This window comes from Fukomys damarensis, unplaced genomic scaffold (genome assembly GCF_012274545.1).
Source record: "Fukomys damarensis isolate Sample0158 unplaced genomic scaffold, DMR_v1.0_HiC HiC_scaffold_37, whole genome shotgun sequence".
Lineage (NCBI taxonomy): Eukaryota > Metazoa > Chordata > Mammalia > Rodentia > Bathyergidae > Fukomys > Fukomys damarensis.
The window spans coordinates 11,095,866-11,106,148 of record NW_022900949.1 but is presented as its reverse complement, the minus strand read 5'-3'; the positions used below and the strand labels follow the sequence as shown (position 1 = coordinate 11,106,148).

At 60.8% G+C, this 10,283-nt stretch overlaps 2 protein-coding genes across 2 annotated transcripts in view; one reads left to right on the top strand and one right to left on the bottom strand.

Moving 5' to 3' along the window:
* Fgf22 (fibroblast growth factor 22) overlaps positions 1-842 on the top strand; it is a 4,304-nt gene extending 3,462 nt beyond the window's left edge. Inside the window, exon 4 of the mRNA XM_010635148.2 lies at positions 5-842. Coding sequence (XP_010633450.1) covers positions 5-101 — 97 coding nt within the window. The 3' untranslated portion in view covers positions 102-842. The remainder of the gene's footprint in view (positions 1-4) is intronic.
* Positions 843-1,986: 1,144 nt separating this feature from the next.
* Rnf126 (ring finger protein 126) lies at positions 1,987-8,010 on the bottom strand. The gene is made up of 11 exons (XM_010635147.3): positions 7,975-8,010; positions 7,702-7,847; positions 7,027-7,094; positions 5,272-5,347; positions 4,797-4,860; positions 4,252-4,496; positions 3,563-3,631; positions 3,427-3,496; positions 2,926-3,019; positions 2,707-2,822; positions 1,987-2,591 (listed from the first exon to the last, which is right to left on the bottom strand). Exons 1-11 carry the CDS (start codon positions 8,008-8,010, stop codon positions 2,442-2,444), a joined length of 1,134 nt encoding a protein of 377 aa, XP_010633449.1. The 3' UTR covers positions 1,987-2,441.
* Positions 8,011-10,283: the final 2,273 nt, after the last annotated feature.

The window sequence follows — 10,283 nt, the reverse complement described above, 5'->3', positions numbered from 1 at the left end:
CCATGTTCCTGGCTCTGGACGGACGCGGGGTTCCCCGGCGAGGCAGCCGGACGCGGCAGCACCAGCTCTCCACCCACTTCCTCCCCGTGCTGGTCTCCTGAGGATCACGCTGGCTGGGGTCCGCCGGACAGCGAGTAGGAGCACAGCTGTCCTCCCGCTCATCCCCACCTTGAGCTTCAGTAGGTCCCTACTGTGTGCCAGGCACTAGGGACACCAGGAGGTCTCCTGCCGCAAGGCCCGGCCTTGGGGAGCCCCATCTAGGGGACAGATGCCAGCCATACCCATGTATCTGGGAGGAGCGACTGAAGGTCAAGGCCAGCTGTCAGGTCTGGGAAGGGCTCCGGTGGGAGCACCGAGGAGACAGCTTAGAGGCGGGGACACAACAGTGTCAGACAGCACTAGGGACAGGGTGTCCAGGAGGAGGAGGGTGGGCAGGCTGCTGAGGGCAGAGCACACAGGGCCCAGAACTGTGCGTGAGACAGTGATGGAGGCAGCACCCGTGAGGTGAGCCAGTCCACAGCCTCAGGCCGGCCACCTTCCAATGCCCAGAGCCTGAGGATACGTCATGTGGACAGAAACTGCAGATGGAATCATATGCCCGACCCTAAGAGGGCGCTATCCTGACTATCCGGGGCCCAGTGCCACCGAGGGTCCCCTGAGAAGGCACGGGAGGGTGAGAGGGAGAGAGGAAGGGACCACAAGCGAGGGCTGCGGGCCAAGATGGCAACCTGGGATCACTCCAGTCTTGGGAAGAGCAGCCCTGCCACCTGTGCCCAGATTCAGCCCCGGGAGGCCCATGTCAGATGCTGCTCCCAGAACAGTCAGGTAATAAACGTTACAAACCATCGTCATCATCATCGTGTGGTCACTTGCTGCGGTGGCAGGACACATGGGCTCGAAAGCCATGTGGAGACCTCGGAGCCTCCTGGCTCTCGTGGGGGTGGGCAGGGTGAGCAGGCTGGCTGAGGGGCTCCGTGCCAGGGTCCTGTGGGGGATCAGACCTCAGAAGCTCAGACATGGGCAGTATCTCTTCTGTTAACTGCCCTCCACATTTCCAAGGTATCTCCAGCTCATACCATGACTTCCCTTCTGGGTGCTCATTTCCCACACAGTTGGCAGCTTTGGCCATTTAGTGACAATGCTCAGAAATCAAATCTTGTCTCCCCAAAAACTGTTAACTCAAAGCTCCCATTTTCCACCGGAAATGAGGACCAGCTGTGCGACTGATTGGTAGTTCCATAGCAGGGCGGAGGACAGAGGGCAACTGACAAACTGCCCTGGTCTTCATTGGCTGCCGGTGGCTGGAGACACGGATCGATGGCTGTCCATTCCAGAAGTCGGAGTCCCACAGCTGAGGACAGTCCAGGACAGCCACCCATCTCGGTGGCTTCCATCTCTGCCAAGCACCACTCCAATCAGGCTCCAGGGTTAGTGTGACCATCCATGGGGCTATCAGCTGTGGTTAGCAGGGTCCCAGCCATCGCTCTCTGCGACCTGTGACATCTGCCAGGGTTCATCTGCTGTGGCCAGGAGGGTGGTCCAGGAGGTGCCCGGCTCTGCAGGTAGGTGTGGATACGGTGGGATGCTTGACTGGTGCAGACCCCGTGCACAACAGGGACGGGACTGTATAGTTCTTCCACCACCTGGGCAGAGGCGGGGTGCAACCATTCATCCTTCCTCAGCCCCTGGAACTGGAGCCACCACCCTAGGACTCTGAAGATTGAGGTTCCCAATGCCACCACCCAGCCCCTGAGCCCCAGGCAACAGCAAGTTCCGTATCTCAGCCAGCTTCACCCTGCACAGGCCCCACCGCTGACCAGGAGCTGACTGTGGGGCTCCTGTGCTGGGGCCAGGCCCTGCTGATGGCCTGGATGTTGTTCAGCTCCCAGGACACTGACGTGGCCTGCCTGCCCCCGGCTTCCCTCTGCAGAAGTGCAACCCCCAACCCTGCCAGGCTAAACCAGACCTGGCCAGCCACACTCGGGCAAAAGGAACACGCCAAGCCACCGGCTCCTCGAGTAGGTGTATTTTAAATAGCTTTCAAGATACACATATTTCTCCCTTTAAAAAACGTCTGTGGAGCAGTTTTATTCCTGGTTCTGCAGTCCCGAGCCAGCACAGGCTGTGGGTCGCAGATGGCCCCGGGCCAGTCCTGGTGAGCAGCTCCACCCGGCCACTCCACAGATCATGCGCGGCTGCGTGTGAGCCAAAACGTCCATTTATTTCAAAGCAGTAATAATTTAAAATCATAAAAACCATTCTGCCGTGAACACCTGGAAGGCGAGGTTAGAGACAGGACAGGAGCCGGGCCCCTGAGCGCGAGCAGCAGGACCCATGTCCCTCAGGCACGGCCCAGCTCTGGTCTCTGGAGGGCCGGTCCCCTGGGTGCAGCCCGGGTGCTGCGTGCTGTGGCAACGACGGGAGTTTCCGTGGCCAGTGGCTCAGGAGTTACTTGTGGCGTTCTCATTGCTGGGCGAGCTGGAGGACGAGGACGACGAGGAGGATGAGAAGCTCACACCACTCAGGCCTGGGGGGTTTGTGGCTGTGTTCTGTCCCGTGAGGCTCTTACGGCAGACGGGGCAGCTGTCGTGCTTTGTGGGAACAAGGCAAAGACCAGGGAGGTCAGGGCTGGGACACGCAGCCTACAGGAGAGACGGTGGAGATGGAGCCTGGGGAGAGGTGGGTCCGGCCAGGAGTCCCGCTCACCTGCTCCAGCCAGGGCACAATGCAGCCATCGTGGAACAGGTGGTTGCAGGGCAGCTGCCGTACGCTCTCGCCCAGCGCATAGTCGTCCTTGCACACGGGACACTCGAGTCCGGAGCCTGCAGGAAGTGGGATGAGGCTGGGCGGGCCCTGTACCTCTAGGGCCCCACTGCAACCAGCCCAGCCCCGTGCACAAAGTCCTTGGTGTCTGACCAGCCGTACCTACGTGCTCCTCATTGACAGGGATGGTGGGCAGGGCCTGGATCTTCTCCTTGTCTGCAGGCGGGGGGCCCGTGTTCTCAAACTGGTTGAGGAGCTGAAAGACAAGAGGACAGTGCCGGGAGCTCCTCGGGGATGGGGGCGGGCTCGCTCCTGAGGGGCGTAGGCCGCCTTTCAGGCCAGCGGCTGCTGCAGGACCTGCAAAAGCACCGGGACTGTGTTCGTCCTGGCTGGAGGGAGGTCTCCAGGCCAAGAGAGCTCCACCTGCACCCTACCACCGCCCCCACTGATCCCGCCCCACCCCCGGCACACAGGTCTGTGGGGTCCCCCTCGGGACAGGCAGGGCTCAGGACCAGGGCAAGAGGGTGCCTGGCAACCCCGATGGTTTTACAACACATTCCAGGGGATGTCACAAACAGGCAAGAGGCCACGCAGGGCCTCCAGGCCCCACTGTGCTTGGCCTCTGGGGGTCACTGGGCTAGGGGTGACAAGGGAACCCTGTACCTGTGTGATGATGGCGTCTAGGCCGTTGGCCCCCCAGGCATAGTCCATCGGGTTCGAGTGCAGGACGCCCCTGGGGGCGAGAGGCTGCGTCAGGAGGCTGGGGCGGCAGGGGTGGGACGCCCTACCCTCTACTCACCAGGGGCCCAGGCCCAGGTTGGGGATGGTGGCTGGGGTGATGATGCCATTGACCAGCTGCTGGATGATCCTGGAAGAGAGTGAGTGACAGGCCCATCACCACAGGAGCCAGCAGACAGCCAGCCTGCAGGGGACGCCGAGGGCGGCCAGCACCAGCTTTCAGGTGAGCAGTATGGGTTGTTTTTTGTTTGTTGCTTTTTTTTTTTTTTTTTTTTTGGATGGTACGGAGGATTAAACTCAGGACCTTGCATTTGCCAGGCAGGGGCGATGGCACTGAGCCACATCCCCAGCCCAGACTTTGTGTTTTAAAGCAGGGGTGCCTCTATGTCATCCAGGCCAGCCCTGAACTCAGTATGTAGCCCCAGATGGCTCAAACTTGTGATCCTCCTGCCTCAGCCTCCCATGTGCTGGGATCACAGGTCTGTGCTACCACTCCCGGTGGTGACTCTTTCAAAGGGAAGACATAAAAGACAAAGCAAACCCAGCAAAGCGTCCCTTGGTTCTAGCTCTGCAGAGACTGGGACATTCGTGGGAGCTGGCTGTTGCTGAGGGTTATCTCCCTGATGCCCCAGAACATGCCCCACTGGGGTGGGGTGAGGAGACCCGGCTCTTCCCTTGGGGCAGAGGACAGATGCGTCCCCACCTTCTAACCACGGAGTGGGCCCTCTCCAGACACCCCCAGCCTCTCACCCTTCCAGTGTGGGGACACCCTCATGCCGGCCGGTAGTCCGCCTGGCTGTAAGGCGGGCACGGGGTTGCCGAGTGCCATGCCGGTGCCGGGACTGATGCTCTCTCTCCCGCCGGCCCTCAGGGTCCCTGCTGTCGTCAGCCTGTGCCCCAGGAGGGAACGTGGGGATCTCAAAGCTGTCATCAAAGATGCCGAAAGCGAACTGTCCATAGCCCTGGGGCAGTGTGAACAGATGCTGGTCCACGTTCTAGGCAGAGGGGGCACAGGGGCATGCCTTGAGCTTGCATGGTCTGTGGGACACCATGGGCACAAAGGCCAGGCCAGGCCAGGCCAGGCCGGCTGACAGACCCACAGACAGAGGCTCCCTAGCCAACACCTCCACTCACCCCCCAGGGCCCTCAAGTCCTCACATCGTGAATCCCTGAGAGCAGATGGTTGGACAGAGCTCACCCAGAAGGCAGAGCCCAGGCAGATCTCAGACAGGGCCATGCACCCTCAGCCTCTGCCCACCAGGTCAGGACGGGGGCTCACGGGGGCTCTGACTCACCTCAAAGGGCTGCCGGCTCTGGTCAGAGGGGGCTGTGGATGGGGCGGAGCTGTTCTCTGTACTCCTGCAGACACAGCGCCCGTCAGCAGTGCCAGCAACCCTCCCACCACACACAGGGCTGCACTGCACCCAGTCCTGCTCCGCTTGTGGGGAAAGTAGGAACTGCGAGGACAGGGGCACCTGTCACCTCCCTCTGCCTCAGGCTTTGGCCCAGTGGTCAGGCCAGGGGTAGCAAATCTCAGGGTGACCCAGAGGGTCCCGTGCACCGACTGTCAGAGGCCTCATGCCAGCTCTGCCGTCAAACCTGCCTTTTCTGTCCCCCCAAATGTGAATGATGGTTCCCCATTCCCACACACAGGGATACGGACCCGGCTGGGGGAGGTAAGTGACACTGTGTCCACACCCCTGCTCCAGCCTCCCTCCTACTGGCTTCAGCCCTGCTGGTTCTCCAGCCTCCAAACCACAGGGCAGCTACCTGGTCTCTTCCGGAAGCTCCTCGATGAAGCCTGACTCGCATCTCGGACAGATGTAATCCTGCGGGAGAGTCAGGCAGGGTCAGCATGCAGCCCATCGCAACCCGCCCTCCACCAGGGTCCTGTCAGCCGGCAGGAAGTGAAGGCCACTCCCTACGACAAGGCTCAGGGAACACAAGCTCTGCTGGCCATGTGTGGTGAGGGCAATGATGACAGCATCCTTGGGCTCAGCAGTTCCAGGTGAGGTCCAGTCTCCTCCATAAGTCTCCTCGCCCCAAGAGACACGGACTCAGTGCAGCTCCACCTTGACACAAGGTCTCAGCACACCCACAGCAGCCCTGGGGCCGCTCCAGAGCCCCAGCATGCGGCGCACTTCCAGGAGCCAGGTTCCTGATGTGCAGTCCCAAGGAAGCGCGGAAGACCCAAGCCACACACAAGCCGAGAGGACCCTGCTGTCACATGTGGGCAGCGCTCAGGCAGGGTCCTAGGGTCCCCTCTTGGGCACATAAGCACATACAGAGATGAGCAGGAAGACAGAATGTGTTTCTACGTTAAGGCTGAGGAGGCCCCGTGCACTCTAGGGTCTGGGATGTGGACTCTGCCTGACCCTGACAGCCAGCAGGCCACGTGCGGCACACATGTACTCACCCTGTGCCTGCCACTGACAACAGAGAGGCCAGGTGTGCGTGACCTCAGCCCATGCAGGACCCCAGGAGGCTGGCAAGAGCTGCGGGCCAAGACCACAAGGAATTCTTACAACTCCACCAGGTGTGCGGCTGCGCTCTAGGAATGTGGAGGTGAGAGGTCCCAAGTTCCAGCCCAGCACAAGCAACTTAGTGACTTATTGAGATCCTAGCTCGAAGTGTTAAAAGAGGGCTGGGGATGCAGCTTATTGCAAAGGCCTTGGGTTCAATCTCCAATACTGGAGGAAGGAGGGAAACAAGCAAACCAAAAAGCAAATGACTGCCTGGTGATGTAGGCCCATGACCCCAGCCATTTGGGAGGCTGAGGCAGAAAGGCAGCAAGTTCCAGCTCAGCCTGGGCAACTTAGGGAGGTCCTGTTTCAAACTGAAAAATAAAAAGGCTTGGGGTGGAGCTCAGCGGTAGAGCTAGACCTAACATGCACAAGGTCTGGGTTCCACCCCCAGCACCAGCCCCATCACTAAAATAAAAAAGGGCCAAAGCTGCGCAGGGACAAACACTCCTCCAACGCTACCAGTCACAGGGATAAGCCAGCATGACTCAGGTGACCTGGGATGGCTGCCAGGGCTACAACAGGCCTCCTAGGCTGCTGGCTGCCCACACAGTGGGAGAGGATGGGAGACAGCACCCATCCTCTGGGGACCGGCTGCCACCCTCCCCTAGGCACACCTGGCCTGGTGCAGTTCCTAAAGGGCCCTGCCCACTCAGGCGACTAGCTCGAAGCTCGGCTTCGCCTCTAGAAGCCAGGCAGCCTCCTCCTCCCAGTCAACAAGGGCCAATCGGCACAGTAGCCTATGCTGCCTGCAGGCCCCCAGGTCCCCACGCTGTCCTGACTGCACTGATGTGAGTATCCCCAGCTGTCCCCAAGCCCCCAATGTCCCTCTCAGTCCATGCACAGCCAGACCTGGGTGCCCTGACAGCTTTCATCTGCGCCTTACACTGCCGGGCCCACTGCTGCCTGTGTCCCCTGCCACACCAGCTGCCGCGCCGTCTGTTGTCTCTGCCCGATTGTCCTCCCTGAGGTGTCTGCCTGCCCACATCTCTGCAGAACTCACGTTCAGAGATCACCTTGCGGACCTGCTCCTCCGGAGCATCTGTCAAGGTGACAGCTCCTAGCTGTGAGCTATGGATGGGACCAAGGCCCTGCCAAATGCAGCCCCAGGCAACTCATCTTCTGGGGGCAACCATCTGCCATCCTCCACTCAGGTGGCACCAGCACAACTCACACACTGAGGCCCATGGAGGGGAAACTGAGGAGAGAGCTGAGGAGTGGATTGGCTCCAAATGACTACTTGGTGATAGCAACATCAGCCTCTGTGAGCAACTGCGCCTGCAGCCGGACAGCCTCCAGGACCCCTGGGGAAGATCTGCCTTCGCAGCTGATCTTCTGCACACACTGAGCCCCTCAGCCTACATCTGCTCCTGATGCCAGCCAGGAGGAAGACCAGAGAATGGAGTGATGGCCCTACATCTGAGGCCAGCTGGGAGCCCGGGAGGGATGTGTCCGTCACACAGTCCAGGCCAGTGGGCACACAGGTCCACGGGGGTCTGGTTCCTCCCCGAAGGGCCTTCCCAGGCTGGGGTGCAGAGCCTCCGAGGCAGAACACTCTGGTCCCAGAGACGGCCTGTCCTGGAACCCAGGTCTCAGCTCACCCCCACCTCAGCAGGCAGGTCCTGAAGTGAGAGTCCACCCAAAACATCTCCCACAGTTCCCTGGGCATCTTTGGTACCCAATCCACCACTCAACCTGCTCTCCCAGGGCCTCTGCAGGGCTGGACAGCTGCTGTAAAGAGGGGCAGGCAGTCACCACCACAGCATCCAGTAGGACATGGGGGACACACCCAGCAGGCAGTGGCCAGAGGGCTGACGGAGGCGCCTAGGGAGGAGCAAGGGGTGAGGGGGTAGGGGTGGTACAAAGCCCAGGGAGAACTCGGTGACAATGACAACAGCTGCCCACACTGCCCAGTGGCTCACCACTGGCTGCCTCTCTCCACTCCACTCACCCTCCAAGACAGGGGCACAGATACCCACCATCCCATCGGCACTCAAACACACCTCTGGAAGGGATAGCAGGCTTGTCGATGGGGCCAACAGATGTCACCCCAGCGCGGAGCTGGGTGAGGAACCTTCACTGGCGCTGCTGCACCCTGCAAAGGGCCCTCATGGTGCGCTCCACATTGGGCATCCTACAGCCACCTCTCCCGGAGAGCGCAGGCAGCACTCACAGGCCCCACGGACCAAAGGCACACACACTGGATGGTCCTTCCACCCATCCCTGGGAGGCCAGTCCACAGGGCACCCCATGCCCATGCCCCACACCAGTGTACCCTGGGACACAGCAGGTCCAGGCCCACATACCCGACCCAACTGGGGCCTCCACCCTCTAGCTGGGCTGGCCCTCCTCCTGCCAACCCCAGCTGTGACGATGGCTCCTGCTGAGGACACTGTCACAGGCAAGTCACGGGCTGGCATCCTACACCAGAGGGCCCCTGGACCCGAATGGGCGTGGACTGATCATCAAACTTCCTGACGGGGAGGTCACTGAGTGCCTGGCCAAGGCCATACAGTGGAGAGGGGAGCAGCTGGTGGGCCTCAGCAACTCCCAGACCCCAGGATAGTCCCAAAGAAGCCCTGGGTAGCAGTTTTCAACCCCCAGCAGCTCAGAATGTCAGAGAAGGCATTGCTGCAACAGCAGCCAGTTTCTGTCATAGCCACCAGCTGGCATTTCATAAAAACCAGCATCACAGCAACCACAGTGTGGGCAAGTCCCTCTTCAGGTGCTGGTGGTGAATGGTACTTTCCCAGACTGAGAGCAGCCCTTCCAGAGCACACAGCGGCTCTGACACAGCCTGCCACCAGCTCAGCCTTACCCCAACCCCCTCAGGAGCCAGCACCTGCCATTCCATACTCTTAAATTTACCAACATTTCTCCTTAAACATTTGTCACTCCCCGACCAACTTGTAACCCCTGTAAGAGTAAAGGCCACAATGGATCACTGTGACCAGAAGGACCTCACATACCCAGGCACCGTACGCTGGCATCCTGCTGGTGCAAGTCTGGGTCCTCATTCAGGAACGGGCACAGCACACAGAGACCCAGCACCGTGCTGGGTCCAGGAAGGAGACCGAGAACACTAAGGGGATAGTGGGGCTGAGTCAGCACCACAACACGTCTCCCAGAACCACAGCCTGGGCCGCTTTCCTGGAGTTCACAACAGGCTCTGCAGCTGCATTGCCAATCTCAGCTTCCTGGGCCTACACCACACCCCCAGATTTTATTTCTCCCTCCTACTGGCCCTGGTCTTGTTCCCCTCCCTAAGCCCAACTCCAACACTCCTTCACTTCCTGGAAAACCCGATTGGCTCTTCCTCCTCCTCCTTCTCCTCCTCCTCCTCCTCCCAGGGAACACCACAGCCTCCTAGGAGGTAAGCAGCAGGGCACAAGGTAGGAGCTCCACACCCTCACAGACCCAGCCTCTTCTCCTGGCTGTGGGTTCCAGGTATCCCCCCACCACTCCGTTTCACTGAACGTCGGGTCCACACGCTGCCTCTGGCGTCAGTTTTCCCACCCGAAAAGCAGAAGTGGGTTGGACTAAATGGCCACTTTCCCAGCCAAACCCGAGGAACAGGGGCTGAAACTGAAGATGGCCAGGTTCACTTCACACCTACTGAAAATTCAGCGACAGGGACCTGGAAAAGAACCTTCCGGAAGTAGCCATCCACCCCATCAGGTGATGACAGGCCTGAGAAACACACTGTGTAAAGGGACAGGAAACACCCTAGGGACACTCAGACAGGGGCCCCTGGGCCAGAAGGCTGTCTTTCGCTGCCTGGAGGGCAGGCAGTGCAGCCAAACCCCTGAGGAGCTTGGCCTCCGTGCCCCAGCTCGAGGCGGGTCTGGCCACAAACACCTGCCGCACGCAGCCGTGGGACCCCGGCCTAGCGCCAGGAGCTACACTGCGTCTCCGAATGGAAAGTGGCGGCGGCAGGGCCCCTGAGGACACCGCGGGAAAGCGCGCCCCCGAACCCCAGCCACGCGCGTAGAGATCGTCCTCCGGTGCTCAGCCGGGTCCAGCTGCCTACGGGTTCCCACTCAGGGTCCCGAGGCACCCACGCCGATCCTCCCTGCAGCGCTTCCAACCCACCCAACCCAGCGCTTGGCCTCCCCGGCCTCCGCTTCCGCGCCTGCAAAGCCGAGCTCGCTGCATTGAGCTCACGCGAGCCTGTGGTCACCTGGGCCTCCCGCCTCCTGCCTGGCTTCGATGCCCTGCATCGGGTCAGGGGCACCAGGCCCGCAGCGTCTCGGGCGCTCC

Excerpts from the sequence above, each read along its gene's own strand:
- Rnf126 (XM_010635147.3), bottom strand. The coding sequence starts at position 8,010 with ATGGGATGGTGGGTATCTGTGCCCCTGTCTTGGAGG. Across the intron at positions 5,348-7,026 it reads CCGCAAGGTGATCTCTGAAC|GCCTGACTCTCCCGCAGGAT; the intron begins GTGAGTTCTGCA and ends CATGCTGACCCT. Across the intron at positions 4,861-5,271 it reads GAGCTTCCGGAAGAGACCAG|GAGTACAGAGAACAGCTCCG; the intron begins GTAGCTGCCCTG and ends CTGTGTCTGCAG.